We start from the raw sequence: 20411 nt of genomic DNA, 5'->3' as shown, positions 1-20411 counted from the left end.
ATTGGTATCGGCGATAGCTCTCCAGCCTATGTGGTACGCGGGCTCGCCCGGCCAGCTCAGGGGTTATTCTTACCTAAGTCAACGGCAGTCAGTACGAGAGTATTCTGGAGAGGCTTTTCTGCGACAACGCGATTCATCGCACAGGCTCAGCGCAGACGAGACTTTCGCCCATCTGATAAATTAAACATTAACAAGAACTTTATTGTCAATTTGAAAACACAATGTGGATCTTCCCTAAAAGCTCATTGCATATAACCGTACAAATCATTCAGCGAAGGCACGTAGTAGGTCGGAGCTTTGAGAGGGTCGATGTCTTTTCTATTGTGTACTCCCGTTTCGACCAACAACGTCTTGAAGCCCTGCCTCCGTCCCAGCTCGATATCTGTGTTGAGCCGATCGCCGATGAAGAGTGTATTCTCGGGATCCAGGTCGGGGAACTGTTTCTTAAGAAGTTCTATCATTGTGGGATACGGCTTCCCCACCACGATCGGTGGCCTCCCAGCGGCAGTCTCAAGGCTGGATATTATGCAGCCGGTTCCAGGCAGCACGAGATCTGTAAGGAAAAGACCATCACCACAGGTTGAGATGGTCGTTGGCTCCGTGGGGGAAATTCCACGAATGATGCATTGCGATCCCGACATGCGTGGTATTAGCACCGAAGAAGAGTCGGGAGGGGAAAAATGTTCGATCCGTACCTTTACGTTCTGACGGTAGACTTTGATCACGGTTTGTGACAATGAAATGACAGTCAGGATTGCGGAGATAAGAAGCCGCGCGGCAAACTTTCGCCAAGGAGAAGTGCTCATCGAAACCCGCAACGACCGCCTGGATCCCATCTTCCAACTTGATGCTCAGCCACGAGTTCCAGTTGCCGCCCAACTCATCGGGCCCGAGCCCCGTGCTCCTGATGCCCAACGCTGTCATCTCGTAGTGGAGGGCGGGGGAGCCGACGAGGTACACCGATCCGACCCCGAGCATCTTGAGGTATGCGGCCGTTGCATACGCGGTACCATACACATCTTCGAGCGAGGTCCCGAACTTCATTTTTGTGCACTTCTCTAGAATTTGCTCCCGGGTCTTGGTGCTGTTGTTTGTAACAAAACAGACCCGTTTGCCATCTTTCCGGAGTGTCGCTATGAATTCCCGCGCCCCTGGAATCGCGCAGTCGCCGTTCCACAATACTCCGTCACAATCAGAGAGAACGTATTTTAGCTTTGGGGAGAGTTCCAACCACTTAGACTTGGTCAACAACGAGGACATCGTGTCTCTGGGATTTCTGGGAGCCAAATGTCTCTCAAATTATTGAAGGAGGATCCGGTCGGGCTAGATCTCGTCGAGCAGTGTTTGACGTTCTTCTCGACCGGAGAAGGAGATGACACACGAAAACATTCGCAGCAAAGCAATACATGGCGAACGGCGCCCTCTGCCGTTTCCATACGAAGCTCCGGATGATAGCGGGCCACTGCCGAGAGGGCGCCACTGCGGAGCAGGTTTTGCCGCGAACAGCTCGAAGCCGTAGTGGCTGACGCAATCTATGAGCGTTTTCCATTTTAAGGAAAATGCTCTCGACACTCTCGACGGTTGATTCTTCGGCTTTTTACTCTCCGCGAGAACTCGATCATCAAATCATCATGAATTACGCGTTCTCCCCTGATAGGTATAACGAAGTCTTCCGAAGATTCGTACATGCATACATACATACATGTATATCAGAGATATGTTTGTATGGATATCTAGGTGCAGTCTGGACTCTCCCTGTTGCCCTCTGCCCCGCTGAACCGTTCATTCATTGCTCAGTCCCGATAAATCATGCTCGATCGTTACCCTGGGGAGAGCCTCATTCCTGGTGGGGAGCTCCCCGAGAAGTCCTTCTTGAATTTCGCCCCACGTGGATCCCCGGCTCAAATTGAGCATTGTCCTCGCCCACCTAGGTGGGATCCATCTCGTTTGCTTTCAGTGTCTGCACTTCAATCTCGTATTTGAGTCTGGAAAATGCGCCCGACTCATGGTGGGTGGTGGTGAGTTGTAGGAGTCAAGATTAGCACATCGTGGAACGCCATTTCCGTTCCGTGTCATGAGGCCGCACGGGAGGATCGCTCCTCCCGACGTGCCGCAATTCTCCATTGAACCTCGGCATCCGAACTCTCGACCCGCAGGTGAGATGCTGATCTCTCTCTGGGATTGCGAGTGATCGACGGCGACGTGGGTCGTGCTGTCGATGCCTATTCTTGACCCTGTCGAACGAGAAGAACCGGATGGCCGCATTGCTGATTGAGAGAGGAACGAGCTGAACACACGCTGCTCCGCTCCCGACGCGACGTCGGAGGTAACGGCAGCGGCTGCACGACAACACAGGAGAAAACAGTCGAGTTTCTCAGGTGCTCAATGTGCTCCATAGTCGAGAAGTCAACTCGGCTCACGCAGACAATATGGACTGAGTTAGCACCGAAGATCAAGTACGTTCTGACCGACTGCGATGGAGTAATCTGGCATTCGAAAGAAAGAGTGCCTGGAGCGAGCATCGTTCTCGAAAAGCTCCGCGATAGGGGTATACAGCTCGGATTCGTCACCAATAACAGTGGGACTTCTCGGGCTGAGCTCCTGGAGAAGTTTTCGGCACTCAAGATCAAAGCGAACCCCGAAGAGATATTCTGCGTGAACAATTTGACTGCGAAGTATTTGGTTGGCAAGGGAGTCACAGGAAAGCTGTACATGATTGGCCACAAAGCTCTCTACGATGAACTCCAAGCTGTGGGTCTAAGCTGCAATGAGCCCGGTCCGGATCCAGTTGATGATTATTATCAATCGTGGTCTGGGCTGCACTTAGAGGAGACAGTCCAAGCCGTGGTAGTCGGCTTCGATAACCATTTCAGCCTGGCGAAAGTATGCAGAGCGGCATCCTACTTGGAGGATCCGAAGTGTCTGTTCGTCGCTACGGATGCAGATTCCCGGATTGCCGCCCCTAAATGTCCGCGTGAGTATAATATTTTGAGGGTATGCGATAACAATGTGAGAAGCTGTCAGGGAACGCCACCCAAGTAAGAAAATGAGAAAATTAAATTTGAACCATTCGAATGAGCGTATCAGACTTCATTTCGATCAACTTCTGAGAGCTGGAGCATTACTCTTTCCAGACCTGGTGCTTCCGTGCACTGGATCGATAATTGCGGCGGTCCAAGCGCCGACGGGCCGGACACCAGAGCTCATCGGAAAACCGTCGACTCTTCTGGCGGATATGATTCGCACCGTCTATCCGGGTCTGTCAGGACAGAATACTCTGGTCATCGGAGACAACTTGGAAACCGACATCGAGTTCGGAAGACGGAGCGGATTCACCACGCTCCTGGTTGAAACCGGAGTCCATAAACGTCATCATGTGAGGAGGTCCGAGGCTCCCAGCTTTTATACGCCGAGCATCGCTGATCTCGCTGAATTCATGAGATGACCCTTCAGATAGTATTTTAAAATCGGATAGAAACATCTTCTCAATGCTTCCAATAATGTAAAAATACTTGTAAAATAAATTACCCTCTCATGCCATGCGCAGGCGACCAGAAGAGGGGATTCTGATCAGACTCTGTCGCAGAGGAACCGGAGGAGGAAGCAGCAACTAATAGTTATTGGTTGCGCTGCCTCCTCTAGGATCACCGGATCGGCGCCAGAGCGAGGACGGGACTCCCGTCAACGAGCCCATCGATGGATCGACGAGTTCTCATTCAACTCAGACTCTTTCTGCTCATCGCGACGGCCTTGAATTAGGAGGAGGATGGGAGGGGACCGCTAGAATTGAGGAAGAGAAGCTTATGGCCTGGTGGTAATCAGACTCTGTTTGTGTCAGAGAGTGGTACATGGCGTGAAGTGACCGACATCTCGTGACCGCTGCCGCTGGAATGGCGGTCACAAGACGAGAACCCGCTCATGATGGATGGAAACGACAATTTTGCTTCGTTCATCAGATGCACGGTCGAACTCGGTAATTCTATCACACCGGAACGGCCGACAAATGATTGAATGTTCTGGGATGAGGAGGTCTCTGCTCCCGAAGTCGATGACGATGAGCGGATCGCAGTCATACTTTCTCCCTAATTTCCTTGCTGATGTCTCCTCGCAGAAATGAATGCATATTTTTTTGGAGGAAGGAAGGAGCTCCGCGAGCGGAAGCTTTCCGTCGTAACATCTGCTCATAGCGAATTCGCGGGGCCACCAGAGCTATCCCTCAAACATAATTGCTGTTTGTAAATGCAGTCATTGAATCGCTCCTTCAGCTGTGCGCCTTTCATGCTCTGGAAACGGAAGCATCTACCGACCATTTCTATTCTCTTGTAGGTACCATTGTGCTCCGTGTGCCCTGGTTATTATTTGAGCCAAGACTAGGCTCTCAGAGCGAAAGCTCATTGTCGATTGCCGACGGAGGATCTGAAGTATTGCTAGTCCCAGCTTCGACAGCACTGTGAATCGAATCCATCTTACTATCTTTCTGGATCAAGTTCCAAAGTGAAGGGAACCGGTTTCGACCGCACGGAACATCATCCCGCCATGTCTGTGATCGCGACCGGCTCCTTCTTGGAATACACGATTCCATCTGTCCCGGCCAATTCGAAAAGTGGCCACAGATGGCGCCTTGGAGCAACGTCAGGACTGCAAGCGAACGAGGGAAGGATCCATGTGTCCGCGAGTCGATCGGGATCTCAACGTGGAAGGCGGATGTCCCGTTAACCGAACGAAAACGAGCCGTCATTTCTGCCACCTTCCCCCTTCTTGGTCCGTCGCGAGCTCATTTGGCGCGAAGAGAATATTCTCACTCGCGTATCAGGTGACGGCAGGTTCCGCGTACTTCCTCCGCTTCCAGAATTACGAATCGCTTGATGGTTACCGGTGACAAGCTGAATCCAAATCACGACTACCGTTTATCTTTCTGTAAGGAAGAGCACCGTTTAACGTCCGAATGTCTGCATTGGAAGCTATTCGGCGAAAACCGGGGAAACTTTTTCGCTCCATAAAAGAGAAAAGGCGATCCGTCGCTAGCTCGGCGGGAGTTCCCCTTTGCTGTTCGAATCCCGTGAAGAGTTCAATTCATCATTCCGGTCAGGGAAGTGATCCAGTGTATAGTTAGACTGGAACCTTGGTGGCCACCCGGTGAACTGGTGGAGGTCGGATGACGACTCAGTGCGTGCTGCCAGCTCCGTAGAGCGTTCGATGCCTCAGCCGTTTTAAGCTGCACTACAAGACAGACTTCTTCGTTATTCGGACGTGTGTCTGGCGGCTTTGGATATACTTCTTGCTGCCTTCTATCAAAATAAAAACTATGCCAGCGCCGAGCTGTCGCCGTCGCGTGGTTAAGATTCCGGAAAAGATTCAGAAAACCGCAAAAATATCAGCCCCATAACAGGGGCTGCTTTTTTCGTTGTGGACACTACTCCTCTGTATTCCTCTGTCCGCAGAGCGGTCATCCTTAACGTCGCTGACACCAACAGATCCGTCACAAGGACGCGGTTAAGGAATCTATTCGGATTCGCTGACACAGATCACAAGGTTCAAAGGACCGAGCCCGATTCTCGTCCCGTTTTTGAAAGGATAGAGAGTGTCGCTATGATCGATCGCTGGCTCCTCATCGCATACGTCGATGATCTCGACGGGCTTACGGCGTCACCCCGGCTTAAGGCCTCGTACAAATGTTTAGGTATCGACCGGAAACACTCATGATTGAATCCGTGAACTTGGTTGCTGGTTCTGGACGATTCGGGAGTACAATCGATGAGCAAGTCATGTCTTCGGTCGTTCGATTGATGCCCATGTTCGCTATCAGGTGACGGCCACCTTCACTCCTCATTGGGAAGGAAAAGCACAGCAGTTTGCCCAATTCGACAGGTACCCCCACCGATGCGAATGCACCGACGCCGATGGAAGAGGGCTGTTTTCTTATCTATTTCCGGATATCACTGGTCAGCGGAGAGTCGGTCGGGAAAATTACCGCCGCCCTTGACGAGAGCGAGGGCGACATCTGAATAGAGTGCAGACGCGATGATCAGTGGAATCGATCGGGCACCAAGTCGGATCAGAGTAATGGAATCGGAATAAAGGTGCTGCGTGGAAAAGCTCGAGCCCTTGAGCCGCATGGACTTCCGGGGCAAGAGCAGGGATCCAGCTCAAGATTCGCGTTTGACAATGTGGTCTCAATTTATTTATCACAAAATACTTCATATATATATTTACCTCGTATTTCGATACGATGTCGCTAGCCACCTTCTATTGTGACAAATGCTATTTCAGATATGCTGTCATGACTCCTTTCGTTCGAACGAAAAGGGTCCGATTTCCTGCGGAATATTTTCGCGACGCTGCGGACTCGTCGACCGGGGTAACTTCTCGTGATTCGTTAAATCAGACGTGGTTTGAGAGATTTTTTCCTGAGGTCAGCGGTCGCGACGATTCAAGAGATTCCATGATGAGATAATCAATATGAAAGGCATAACATACAATCAAGCGCTCGAAACAATCAGCTGTTCTCAGATCTCAGGATGAAACTTACACACCGTGGACCGGACTGTAGTCCAAAATGAAAGACGCTGAAAGGTTCTCCCGATACCACATTCGGGAAGAAAGTTCCTCTTGAGCACGCATAAATCGCAGCGCTCTGGAATGGAGTCCGTGGAAGACTTGAGTGATTTTGCGTGCATGGTGAAAGCTTCGAGATTCGTCGTGACGTCGTCGGAGAGGCTACAAAAAGCCTTCCGAGCGACGCTCGTTCGCTGCTTTTCTTCTGCTATTCGTTCATTTAACTACTCGATTGCTCGCTCGAGACTTATTTCGACTTTGAGATTCGGCTCGATCCCATTTCTTCACGTGTGGCTGAGTCGGTCCACATGGATTGCTATTTACATTCTTTAGTTAGGCAGTGTGAGAGTTCGATGCACGCCGCCTAGGGTTCGCTCTTGGTCTCGTAGAGACTCTCGTAGTAGTCGTTGATCAGATCTCTGAAATTGAGAGCATCGATGTTCTTGCACACCATATGAAGGATCAGCCAGTCTCCGATCTTCGAATGTTCGATGATACGCTCGAGACGCTCGCGGTTTGCCAGACGTCCTTTGGATTTCGTGACTCGCGCGCGGAAGCTAGGCAGGAAGAGAGTCGCAGCCCGGTAAACCAGGACGCCTCCGGACACAATGGCCATGAAGATGAACCAGAACCAGAGGAACACATAGATCTTCTCGTTGATGATGTTGATAGGCAGAATGCACATAGCGTCGTGTCTCTGGATATCGCCGGACGATCCGTACATGTGGAATATACACTTGGTGAGTCGAGGGAACACGCGGATCATGGGATCGTAGCGGACCTCTTGAGACCACTGCGTGAAGTTGAGGACTTCCGCCCCGTACTTCGAGAACTCGCCGCCAAGGAAATAATCCATGAGGAACATCTGACCAATGACATTGCAGAAGTTAAGGAGCTCGGCGAGCGAGTAGACCCAGAAGTAGAGGTTGTGGTTGTTCCGGTTGACCATGAGGTACTCGACGAGCAGCCGTCGGCCACTGACTTTAGCGGCGTCCCCGAGGATCGGGTTGTCCAGACCCAGTACGAGATTCTTGATGCGTCCTCCCTCTACCATTTTCCAAATGTAACGAGGGACGTAGAAGAGGGCGGCCTGTAGAAACAGCACGAAGCAGACCCACTGGTAGTACGCGTGATATACGCGTTTCTGTGAGCCGTTCGAGGACTTGTCGATACCCGGATAGGGAACTTCGACACCGACTCTCTTATTCCATGCATCGGGCATGGAGAAAGTCGTGTGGATCCAACAGAATGTGTCCAATATATCTGTTGGCACCGAGTCTTTCGTGATGCAGTCGATGGGATCGCCGATGTACTGCCTGCCTGTCACGAGAATACTGAACGCGATCAGTATGGCAACAGTGGCCTTGTAGTGCAGCCGGAAAATCGAGTTGTCGGTGTAGGTGAAGTTGGTCTTGAAGAAACCCTTGAGATTCCCGAAGAGTTGATCCATCTTCGCTGTGTTCGATTTGGTCGCACTAACTAATCACAACACGAGCGTCGTTACCGCGCCTCCAGAGGGCGCCACCGGTCGTCGTCGACGACGCTGTTGCCTGCTGTAGTTGGCGGCCGCTTTTGGCAGGGATCGGGCGGGCAGCAGGCAAGCAAGCGAACGAGCGACCCTCCGATGCGAGCGACGGCGACTGAACAAACCAAAGAACGAACGTCCGCCGCGATGCGGCTTGATTAGCGGTCTGGGAGCGACTGCCGGCGTCGACGTTCGCTGGATTCGTCTCTGGAGGCGAGGGGAGTTTCGATGTTGTCAGCTCGCCCGACCGCCCGCCTGCCGGCTTGCTTACTTACTTGCTTGCCGAGCGACCGACTGCCTGCTCGGTCTGGCTGTTCAAACGTGCGAGCGGGCGACCGTCAGACCGTCGATCTGTCCGTCCCTCCAACAGTCTTGCTCAGTCAGTCAGACAGTTGGCTGGTAGCTGCTCGAGAGGGCAGTCGCCGACTCGTTCACCGCCGCTCTTGTCGCGCTCAGCGTCGTAGATTTTTTTGATACTTTCGGCAGTCGACGTCGGACCTCAACACGGCGGCCGTGTTTCGATCCTCTATTCTCTATCGATAGAACGAATAGCTCAATGAACTGACCTTGGTCCCTGGAGGGAAGCTACGCCAGGGAACCATGACCTTCAGATTGAGCTTCCTCTGGCCCGATGACCCTGATGCTGATGTTCGAGTTCGATCCTGCATAGGATCTCGATTCCCCGAGATCTCTGAGCAGACACCGAACGAAAGGAGCTCAGAACTCACATTCAGGAGATGGGTCTTGACCTCACGGTTCTGCGAAGATCTCTCATCAGAGGTCTTGCACGGATGGGCCCTTCGCGCTTAAGCGAATTATTATCTTATCTCGAGTCCTTTTCTCCGGAATCTCTTGACTTCTCACGAATCAAAGTCTCTTGCGGTTGCCGTTCCGCTGCGGTCGGATATCCGCTCGCGACGAAGACGAAACGTTGTCCACCGCAGAGAAAGCCGCCTTCGCGCATTCATTCATGGAGTCGCGTGTGGCTGACAGTCCACAGTCAATCGATTTCACATTATTATTGATCTGATTCCACGCAGAAAGGACGGTGGCATTGAGGCTCATCTGAGCGCCGCTCCTCAGACCCGGAGAGGCAGACGAGCAGAGGCATAAGGCACATGCCGATCGTCCTCGAGCTGTCGATAAAATCGGATACTTGTGGAATAATCAGATGGACAGAGTATCCGAACGTGAGGCGCGGATGCTAAGCTCAGCGTTCGTCCTGACATTCGCTCGGCTGCGTCATCCAAGCCTTCCCGAAGATTCAATGTTCAGCTCTTCAAGAGTTAAGCCAACTGAATCGGCAGAAGCACGGACCCTGGGCATAGGAGTCTCCTCAGACAGAGATTGGATGGCCTATTTTCACTCAGACCGCAATCCAGCTCTCGATACATAGACCAGGAGATGCGCGGTGCTTGAGACCAAAGCTAGCGGAGAGGACTAGGCCCGCGCTCTGATCGATGAAGATCGACGGGAGATTCTCCGGGGTCTTTTTACTGATCGGGAATCATCACTCGAAGGGAAAGAGATTAATACGCTCTCAGCACTAAAATGCCTAGAGTTCTGGCTCCGTATATTTCCTTTTTCTCCTTTCTATTGGGAGCTTCGCCTCCTCTCTCGGGGTCATAAATACATCGTCGAATCGACTTCAGATCGCTGAGGTGAGTCCTCAATTTACTCGCGACAATGGGTACTTATTCCATGTCCCATGGTACCGATAGTATCGATGGGTACCGTGGAGACCACTGAGAACCCGCTCGCGTCTTTATGAATAGGCTCTGTCCTCGAGGCAGTGCAGAGACAGTATCGATGTTCTGAAAGATGCCCCCGATTTGTTTCAGTTTGGCGTCAGCCCTCCCCTTTCTTCGTGGATCCAGTCTTGTTGGAGCTCCGAGCTGAGCTCCGACCGAGTCCCGGTGCCCACTCCTAGGGGCTCCGGGAGGGACTCGAACCGTTCTGTGCCGGTTCCTGTACACACTTCCTTTTCGAGCTCGAGACGGAGCCTCAAGCATTTCGTAGATGGAGGAGAGGCTGCCTCCGAGGTCGTCCCGAACCTAAGTATCCGCGGGTGCACCAATCACACGACAAGCCCTCGAATATTCGATCTCTGCATCCGAGAAGCCATTTTCAGTCTTTGGTGGATGCACACACTTCTTATTCTCGTCCGATGTTTCACCTGAGATATATGGAGCCCCCACGGGATTTTATCCCAGAGATCCTTTTCAGGATCTTCCTATCCGTCTTCGAACTCCCCAAGAAGGGGTCCCCCATGAGTTTCCATCATTCGCTCGAATGCGGCTCTAGGTGTACGGTTGGGACCGAAGCAATGGTATCAGACTGGAGCGATGAGCAGCGTCTGTAAGCCCAGGCCCCACAGGTGCCGTCACGGCCATTGACGTCGCCCTGCCCTACTCCACTGTCCCCAGAAGTCACGCTTCAAGGAGTTGCGTTTTACAACTAAACATGCTACGGATCGGGCCGGCCAGCCAGCGAATAGGACCACGACGTCACAGCTTCACTTTCATCACATCATGGCGGCGAAACAAACGCAGGAAGGAGCCCCTCTCGATTAGGGCAGGCTGTTGAGGCATGGCATCGAGTCATGGCTCCTCTCAAGCATCCATCCATGTAGTTAGTGAATTCATCTAAACGGTGAACGGTCATCCCATCCAGACCCTATCCAACGCCAGATTGGACCCGCAATTTCAAATAGCAGCATCGGCTTCCCGGCACTTGACGATGTGGTCGACTACCACGTAGAGTATTAGCCCGCCGTCTAATGTTGGTCCAGCCGTTGTCCGAGGCGACTTCGGACAAAAAGTCCCTGAGAAGCGTCCATTCATCGATCCGTTCTGCCGTTCGTAGTCGACAACGGAAAACTTAGGTATTTCTGCCGAAGGCTCAGCACGAGCAAACATTTCTCCTCGCTCAGCAGAGGTCCCCTGCGGAAAATCAGCTGACGTGCCTGATGGAACTCTCCAATTCAACGCATCCGAATATTTCCTTCGAAAAGTTCGGCTCTTCTCAGCCCGCGTAAAATCGTCGACGGTATCGTCGACGTGTCGAGTAGCTCGTATATCTTCCGACAGCCGTTTTCTGAAACGATTTCGACGTCACGGCATCGTCGGGAGTTGCCGCCTCGGGAACGTTGCGGAAACCGTCTCGCCAGAGGCTCGCTGAAATGAGGGATCTGGCCGAGCGTTTCGTTTAGGTCTTATGAAAGGGATAGTTGTGTCGTCGTACACGCATCATCTGACGTTCGCGCGAATCCTGACCACCATTTGACCGCACGGCGAATCCAGCGGCTATATCGAACTCGGGTTAGTGTTCGAGCCGAAGGCTAGCGGAGTGCTGTGGACGGTCCGCGCACTAATACAAGAGACTGCCTTGAATCCATTGACGCCACCAGAGGTCTGAGGCCACTGGCTCGAGAACGGCAGCCGGCTCTCTTGAACTTGGTATTATTCGGCTGTTGGATACGATTCGGTCTTCCGATATCTTGTCCCTCGTCTTGAAACTGCGAGGCCCCCATCAATAAGAGAGACGAGGGATGAACAAGACAGAGCCGATCGAGGACAGAAGGGATATGATTCCGCTCGCACATTTACAGCGAGCTCTCGGTGGTAAGGAAGTTTTATCCTTTCGATTTTTCCGAGGAAGGGAGGGTCAGTCCCCAACCCAAACCATTTTCCACGACTCGATCTGTCGTGGTTCGTATCGAAAATGTTATGTCACTCTGTTATAATAACATAAATAATTTACTAATTTATTCATTCGTCGCACGTGAATACAATGTAACCAGTGGAACCATCATAGTGTACAAAGCTTCTGGGAGTCGATCACTGCCCTTTGTTCAATTCTATTCCTTCGTATCGCCACTTCCATCGTCCTCATTGTCGCTATCACCGTGGAGTTTCTGGGCTAAGGGGTCGCCCCGGATCTTGGCATACCTCTCGATGAATTGTCTGAAGTGCGAAGCATCGATGTTTTTCGAGACCTGATAGATGATGAACCAATCAGACGCATCTGCGGACACGACCTCGAGGAAGGAGTCTGGAACAGTGCGGGCCTTCCTCCTCAGCAACCATAATCGCATCGAGGGCAGCATCACTGTCGCCGTTCTGTAAACGAGCCATCCGGCAGTGGCGAACGCGAGCCCGACGAACCAGAACCAGAGGAAGACGTAGATTTTCTCGTTGATGATATTGATCGGCAGAACGCAAACAGCGTCCAGTTTCTGAATGTCACCGGATGTACCGTACATACGGAAGGTGCATTTGGCCATTCTTGGGAAAACTTTGATCATGGGATCGTAGCGTGCCTCCCAGTGCCATTCCGTGAATGTCAGCACCTTCCAGCCGTACGTGGAGAATTCACCCCCGAGGAACAAGTCCATGATGTACATCTGGAGGATGACGTTCGCAAAGTACAGCACTTCCACGAATACCATACCGCCGAAATAGAACTTGTGATTTCCAGCGTTCGCATCCATGTATGCGGTGATGAGCTTGATTTGTTTTTTGCAAGTGACTGAATCGTAAACGGGATCCGACAGGCTACATGACAGATGCTGCACACGACTGCCCTCGATTAGTTTCCAGATGAAACGAGGCGCATAGAATGCACCTGCCTGAAGTAACAGCACGAAGCACACCCATTGATAGTAAGAGTGGTAGACGAGTTTGTCGCCAGGTTTGTTGGGAGCCACTCCCGGGTAGGCCACCTCGTTGCCGAGTTCTCCTTTGAACGCCGTCTCTACACTGAACGTCTTATGGATCCAGCAGTAGGTGTCCAACATCTTCAGGTCGATCGAGTCTTTTGGTGCGACGCAATCGATAGGATCACCGATGTACTGTTTGGCCGTCACCAAGATGCTGAAAGCCAGCAGAATGGCCACCGAAGCCTTGTAGTGAAGTCTACACAAGTTGTTGTCGGTGACGACATAGCTGGTTTTGAAGTAACTTCGGAGCGAAACAAGAAGTTCCGACATGACGGAAGTCAACAACCGACGCTCCTAGAGCAACCAGACTTTGGCGCGGCTTTGCTGGGAGTGAATTGTGATCGCCAGTCGAGCAGCTCATGGGAAAGAAAACGATCGAGGCTATACAGATAACGGAACGCTGTGACATGGGAGGGTAAAGATTGGCTATGAGTCGGCTTGCCTTCCCGCCGTCCTATCCTCCAACTTTCTTCCTCCGGTCATTCTTTGGTTATTGGCAATGACTCACACGCTCGAAACGCCGCGCCGTGAACTGTTGCAAATAGACTTGACCGATCGATGGTCAATACCGTCACGGTACGAATTATGCAGCGGTATTCCTTCCGAGAACGGCGCGTATAGCATCCTCTATGCGAGTCGCTAGGAACATTTCTCGGGGCTCTCGGAGCCGAAAAAAATCGCCACCGAGAAGAGCTCCGAGTATTGACCGAAAATCCACCGACCGCCTCCCGGAAGCAGACGCTCGTCGAGGAAAACGGACGTCTTCGAAAGTGAAACTTCTGTTCCGCTGCTTCCTCAAACTTTCCAATTTCCTTGACGTCGTATCTGAGTCTAGTGCTCGGCAGACGCTCGCGCATGCCGACGCTTTTCTCACGGATACGGGATGCGAAACGCCCTACGTTAAGCCGTGGACCATTGTCTTGCTTATCTGCGAGATGTCAACTCCAAGAATTTCCAAAAACTCACTCCCGGAAGCGATGACAAGTTTTGGATGTCGATCAGGGATTCCTTGTCCATTTCAACTGCTTTATCGTTTCTCGACCCTGCTTTCAATTTTCGAAATCAGGCCCTGGCCAGACCGCGCGGAAATCTTTCGAGAGCATCGAGCACTTACTCCGGAACCTCAGAGTGGGACGTCTCGCATGTCTAGAGAAATTATTCTCGTTTCGAGACCGGCCCGCTAACAGGGCGATCCTTCACAGATGCCATACCGTCCACTGAGTAATCTAATCAAAACGACAACGCCGCGCCGCTCGATGTTGGCCGTACTTCAACCTGCGGTTGCGCGCTATCTTGAAGCGAGAACACTTGAAAGTGTCTTTCAATGCAACGATTCAATCCATTCTTCGTGTGCTAGAAACCAATATCTGCTTTAAATGGAAAAAAACTGCAGATAGCGCACCAATGGGATGGGATAATTCAAGAGAAAAGAATGATGCTGTCGCCCGACAGAATTCGTTCCATTTCCTTTTCTGGTTTCCGAGTCTTGCCGAAAATTCGAAACGCTATCATGGAGCTTCGCCGCATGTGGTTCCACGTGTACGGTCCGATTCGGAGTTCCAGCAGAACGGCGACCGCTAAGCGTGATAATGGTTCACATTTGGTGCTCCACATCGCGAAGGACTCTAGCGGAGAGCTACACTCTCGGCTGCGATCCTCGAGAGAATGCCGAGTCGGTATACATTTGGATTTTTTCATTAGTTCTCAGGGCCTAAATGGAGCATTGTCGTCGCCTGCCCGCTCAGGATCCACCCGCGCTGAAAGATGCTCGACATGTGCATGTACATATATGGCACGTGTAGGGGCCCTGGCCTTGGAGTGAGGCGAACAGTGCGTTTTCTTTTTTGACCATCTTCTGCTCCAGCGATGAGGCATTCCTTCGACGCGACGCCAAGCTCTCTTGGAGCATTGCCCCCCGAATACAGAAATTTCTTTTGATAGCGTCGTCTTCTGACCAAGCAAGCATTCGGCAGAGCGACCATCCCACCGCCGAACCGGCAGAGCAGAATTTATCCCCTGGTGTTGGCAAACCTGTTCCACCGTGCGCTGGAGGAGTCAAGGGAGGCCACGCAGAAACTTCAATCTGCTTCGGGATGGCGCTCGAGGAGAAGCGCCGGGTTCCAGCTCTGTAAACCTGAGCGGAACGGGAGAAAGATTGCAGTGATATCGTTCACGCTGTTTTGACCGGCTCCGGGGGTCAAATCTATTGGCGAGCTGAAATATTTTCGAAGAGTCGGAGCTATGGGAGGACTCCACGTGTTCGGAATACTTCCGACCCGAGGGGGTGTTCTCTACGTCATACAATTAAAGTCTCCATTCGGTCTGATGTTCTTGCAACGATGTCTGAATAATTCTATCCGGTGGTTTTCTCTTTTCCGCGACGTCGCCAGCGGTCACACCTTTGGTGCAGAGAAATTCCCCGCAAGCTAGAGGACGACCTGTCGGGCTTCGCTAGAAGTTTCACATTTCGAAGGAATCAATTCTGTCTCTGACAGTCAGTCACAGCTTCTGAACCGCCGTCAGAAGACTCCCTTCTGAGCGTAATAAATATTTCTTTCCGGCCAGAAATGTGCTCAGGATCAGCGGTTCTCTGAACCCAACTCGCTAGACGCCGTAATATGATCATTGATGATGATAATTGGCACGGTAGTGGTAGCCAGACCATTGGCTCGGTAGCTAAAGTCTGTTACGCGTTTCTGGTTCATCCTTGTGTTTGACGTCTCGTCAGGCAGATCGTGGCCAGGATTCTCCTAGACCGAAAATAGCTTCATCCGAGTGTGAAGACGAGCTGTGGCAGGCGGCGGATCAAATAGTTCGGTCACAGCGTGAGACATCAGGAACGAAGACGGAAACCCGATATTGTTACGGGTCTAAAGTACACGAATCGGTGAAAGCCTGACCGGATTCGATCACTCTGTCCCAATCGTGGTCGATGGAGAATCGAGCGTGTGGAAATCGATCTGTTTTAGAACCAGAAGACAGATGTAGCGTTTTGGGAGCTCCTTCAGCAAGCACCTCTACGTTCATCGAGACGATTGGGCGTAGAGTTCAGTGGAATGAACTTCTCGCTCCGATTCCAGGGACCACTACCTCGATCGACCAGCCTCCGTGTTTTGTAATTCGGAATATTCCATTGTCAGCGACCGTTGTCCTCCCTGGAATGTCCCCGATGGAATGACGAGTTTCCCCTCGGGTGTTTTGGTTCCGAAATGTGGATAGCTGAAGTAACTGGCGACAATAACATAAACTTCGATTCTCGTGCGCTGCTTGCGTGAGATCGGTTCGACCCACATTTCCTAAACGCAAACACTCGGCGGATTCTTTTCTGTAGGCGATCGACCGGAATCGAAACGCCGACTTCTCCGAAGCCTACGGAAGAACGTTCCGGATTTTCAGCAAAAAAAGGATAATCTACTAGATTATGCGGCTCGGGAGAATTAAAAACGGTATGTCCTCAATGACGCTTGAACTCGGAGCGCGGGAAATCCGAAGCTTACCCGACGCGACGGTTCGGGGAGTCGTCGCTGCCACGGAAGCGACTCACACCGCGTTCGGCCCGTCACAAATATGATAATGGCCATTTTGCAGCCGCGGAGGCGCAGGGGCGTCCTGAACAAAAACGCAAGAGGATTCTCCCGGGGCGGGGAGAATTATACGGAAGCGAAAACACGGCGGTCAAAGTTAATATATTCGTTGCTATGATCTGATTGAGAACGATCCAGAGCGGCCACACGATCGGGATCATTTCCACGGGAGCTGCGGTCCCTCACGCAACGTGACGATAGGAAGCGCCCCGGACAGAGAAGAACTCACTGTTCTCCGACGTCTGACTGTGCTGATTTAAGAGGATGCGATGCAGCCGAACATCTACGTGCAATGTCGACCGATGTCACTTCGAGCCAGCACTGGCTCGGTGGTGGCTCGAACTCTTGGCGTGAACAGTGATAGCTGGAATCGCGACCTTGTCAAGTTCCCGCTAAGATCACTCACTTAGAAGCACTCTCTGCGTGGCCATGCATGAATATGAAGCTGTGTGTAGAAAGGGCGTCACCTCGGCTTAGCTGTGGCGGGTCCCTAATCGGAGAAACGTGGTTATAGAAAATTAAGTTCGCGAATCTATCCGTAGAAGCTCAGAATGCGGACCGGAATCCACGAAGACGCAACCGACTCATTGGTTCTTCGAGTGTTTTCGACTTGTAGATTCACCGATGAGGGGTCTCCAATCGAAATTTCGGGATGATCGTTCTCGACCTTGATGACTGCAGATAATTGCTCCGCTTCCAGAAGACCTCCCATCCGGGCAGCGAAAGCGTACCGTATCGCTTCCTCTCGTTTCTCCATTTTTCCGCTTCTAGCAGCGATTGGCATCGCTGGTCCGACAGCTGCATCATGGAAAATCTTGCGGTGTAGGATGTCAGTTTTCTCTCGAGGACGTCATCCACCGAGCTGACACTTTTCTCGTCTCTCGAGTTGACTCTCGTTAGAGAACAGAGAAGAATTTTCTGAATCCTTCATTCGCAACTGATTCCGGAGTGTCCGATCCGTCCCGAAGCCTCGGAGCTTCACGCGACGATGACGGCGCAGCGGGGTCGCGGACCATGCTTAAAATTCGCAACTCGTTCCGGCGCGTTTCCGAGCGGGGCTTAACGGAGGTCCGAGTCGCCGTTCGTGAGAAGCCACCGTTCGTCACACCCTATTGAATCGTCAGGCGGAGACAGTCTACATTGGCGCCGATTTTTCCAGGGGAAAAGCTTCAAGACCCCAAAAACATTCTCAGAATGTTTCCTGAAGTGAAAATTTGATCTTTGTAGGAAGTAGTTCCTTTTTCTTCCGACCCGTGTGGTGTGCATATTTCGCCTCTGCGTGTGCCATGTTTTATGAGTTTTCATAGCAAGCTTCTTCAAACATCGGCGCCGGAGCCACTCTGAGCAGCAATGCGATCCCCTCTGGGACGCATTGACAGCATTTTTTTTCTCGTCCGTAGGCTCCCATGCCTATCATCAGCATGTGCTCCTGTCATGTGAACCGGGAAGAGAAGAAGATGATCTGTCCGACCAGAAGGTCAGACTTCCCCGATGAGGCTTCGAAGCGCTTTCCATTCTACAATAAGCATTGTGTCGCCGTGAGGTGCCAAATAAAGCTCATGATTGCCGTGGAGAATCGGTTGCATCGTGAACGATTGCATCGATGCATCCACGCGCGCCTAGAGCGAGTCGGAACGCTCACCAGTGTCTTCCCTGACGGATCGATCGACTCGCGGTGTCCGAAGCGGTTTCAAGTTCCGTTGGAGCCGATGCCCACCATTGCGAAAAGCGAATCGGCGCTGCGTCTCCGCTCTATCAAGGATCGTGAATCGTGACATGCACCACGAGCTTACCGAGAAGTCAAGCAATCCGAACCGATTACCGACTTTGTCGACAAAGTCGATTATCCACTCACCGGTCTCGGAGAATGAAGACCACCGCACCCGTCGATTCAATTTTGCCCTTCGGGTAGAAACGAATTCCGCCCGACGATGCCGGGCGAGGGGTGATGATAACGGCCCTATACGGGCGGATATTGTCTTTCTTCATATTCGTTCCGTCTCCGGATCGTTCCATCTCATCAGACCTCATTGTCAGCTCCTCGATATTTTCCTGCAGTTCTCACGGCTGGAGACTCCCAGCTCATTGTGTACTATACGATTGATCATTGACACTTCTCAAAATGCGGAGAAGTGAGCTCGTGTAGAGGTTGTTTTCATTTCCCCAGCGAATTCGGGCGAGACCGAAAGCAATCGATAGCTGTCGATAATCTCTTGTTTTCCAACGAGCTGCTCGAACAGAGACACTCATGTTTCTGATTGAACCAATATCGAGCCCGTGAGGAAATATTGGGTTTGGGTGGAATTCCGCCGCTTCTGATGGACTTACGCGACTCTGTCCCTGCCTGGTGGAAACCACGAGCTCCATCCCGATCGGGAGTTCGTTGAATCCGTGTTTATTTAATTGGACAGGAATCCCGTCTCTATGTATACTTTCGCAGGAAACTCAGTAAGCCTAATCAGAGCGTCTCGCTTTTGCGGTTCCCGGACGCTCTGTAGTCTCGTATCGAGTGATCTCTACGGGAAGCTACGCCGCGCCGCTCAGTCAGACCGGTCAGGCGGGCGAATGGTCGGTGACGGCTACCATGGGGACGTGATACTCACGTGAGCGGAGCGCCAGCCGCATTCCGAAATATACACAGAGGCTCCGAGGCTAGCAGCGGCCGACCAAGGACATCCTGGGCGGGAGGCTTTTCTTCCCATCCGTGTTCATCGGTGGTGTGAGAACTCGTGGAGTCTTGCCGTGATCGGCGTACGTGTTTTTTCTTCATCGAGGCATTTCTTCTTCCAATGGCACGGTGGAATAATCCACGAAATCTCGAACGTTTCCACCCAATGAGGAATCGGCTCGACCCAATGTGTGGCGACTCCCCGAAGATCTCTCGTCGTATGATGTCGTCTCGCTGATTGTTTGCAGGGTGTCGGGAATTCCATCGATTGATGTCACAGGGGAAAGTTTAAGGAATGAGGCTGACTAAGCGGACGGAAGAAGCTTGACCGCAACGTTCCAATGCCACGAAAAGGGAGCCCCAGCATCTGAGAGTCAGATCAGAATTTCCTCGCCTCCGGTATCTCTAGCGATTTGTTTTGGTTCCAGCATTGTCCCGTGAGCACAAATCTGTCAGCATGGATTCTCTACTGGCAACTCTCTTGAAAGAGAGCAATCCAATTCAGGCATCACGACTTCCGGTCGGGCAACGCATTTCGCTCGTTTGGATGTGCGTGCGCTATTATTCGGCGAGAAAGTGTTGAAAAAAATCCAAGCCTACGCTGATGGGACAGAGAGTCGAATTCCTCTTTCTGTCTGTCGCTGCCGCTGAACTCCGTCGCGCGGAGACGAGGGAGCTTCTGGTAGCATCGAGCCAACTTCGGGGAGACGATACCCGAGTTATTTCACTGAGAGCTGTACTCGCAAATTCGGCCTTCGGAGCTCGCTCTGTTATTCATCAGCCTCTCCCGTCAAGGGAGGTGTCAAAAAGCCTCCATGTTGACTCAGAATGACGACAGATTGAATAAGGTTCTGCGTCGGCTTTCCGTCTGTCCGCTCCCAAATCGATGCAAGCTATTCTCTTTTTCTCCAGGCGGGACCGGTTATTCGAGTCTGGGCCGGGAAGAACGGATTCGGTCTTCCTTGGAACCACGAAATTGCTCACTTGATGACGTCATGGCATGACGCGAGTCCTCGCTACCAACAAACCGGTAAACGGCAATAGACTCCAGAGATCAACCAGGCTTGCACACTGAGCGCTTCTGACGGGGCTTGCGAACAACAATTGACTGCCTTGCGGTTGTACGCTCGTTCTTCCAGTCTTTGTTTATCAGCGTCTGGGGTCATTAAACCCAGTCTACAGATGTACGAGGAGCGGAAGTCATATACCGTGTATACTTGTACCAGGTATTAAAAGTAACACTACTTTCATACACTTCTCCGACTTGCGCCGTCAAACAAGCGAGCCCTTTTCTGTGGCTGGAATATTCTGGACAGGTGAGTCGGCGGGCCGGCGGCTCCATTCGCGATTTCCGAGAAC

General features: G+C 51.9%; 4 protein-coding genes across 4 annotated transcripts; 1 reads left to right on the top strand and 3 right to left on the bottom strand.

Moving 5' to 3' along the window:
* Nucleotides 1-148: 148 nt before the first annotated feature.
* On the bottom strand, nt 149-1375 carry LOC100900565 (glycerol-3-phosphate phosphatase). Its single transcript, XM_003747251.2, has 2 exons — nt 696-1375; nt 149-553 (listed from the first exon to the last, which is right to left on the bottom strand). The coding sequence occupies exons 1-2, from the start codon at nt 1258-1260 to the stop codon at nt 243-245; spliced, it is 876 nt and encodes a 291-aa protein (XP_003747299.1). The 5' UTR covers nt 1261-1375; the 3' UTR covers nt 149-242.
* Nucleotides 1376-2357: 982 nt separating this feature from the next.
* LOC100906424 (glycerol-3-phosphate phosphatase) lies at nt 2358-3445 on the top strand. The gene is made up of 2 exons (XM_003747290.1): nt 2358-2974; nt 3135-3445. The coding sequence occupies exons 1-2, from the start codon at nt 2386-2388 to the stop codon at nt 3443-3445; spliced, it is 900 nt and encodes a 299-aa protein (XP_003747338.1). The 5' UTR covers nt 2358-2385.
* Nucleotides 3446-6164: 2719 nt separating this feature from the next.
* On the bottom strand, nt 6165-8272 carry LOC100900424 (innexin inx2). Its single transcript, XM_003747250.2, has one exon. It carries the CDS (start codon nt 8003-8005, stop codon nt 6920-6922), a length of 1086 nt encoding a protein of 361 aa, XP_003747298.1. The 5' UTR covers nt 8006-8272; the 3' UTR covers nt 6165-6919.
* A 3543-nt stretch (nt 8273-11815) lies between these two features.
* LOC100899997 (innexin inx2) lies at nt 11816-13203 on the bottom strand. Its single transcript, XM_003747249.2, has one exon. The coding sequence runs from the start codon at nt 13068-13070 to the stop codon at nt 11940-11942; it is 1131 nt and encodes a 376-aa protein (XP_003747297.1). The 5' UTR covers nt 13071-13203; the 3' UTR covers nt 11816-11939.
* Nucleotides 13204-20411: the final 7208 nt, after the last annotated feature.

This window comes from Galendromus occidentalis, unplaced genomic scaffold, assembly GCF_000255335.2.
Source record: "Galendromus occidentalis unplaced genomic scaffold, Mocc_1.1 scf7180000077515, whole genome shotgun sequence".
In the NCBI taxonomy this organism is placed as follows: Eukaryota; Metazoa; Arthropoda; class Arachnida; order Mesostigmata; family Phytoseiidae; genus Galendromus; species Galendromus occidentalis.
The sequence above is the reverse complement of the archived record's forward strand: the minus strand, read 5'-3'. Positions and strand labels throughout refer to the sequence as shown.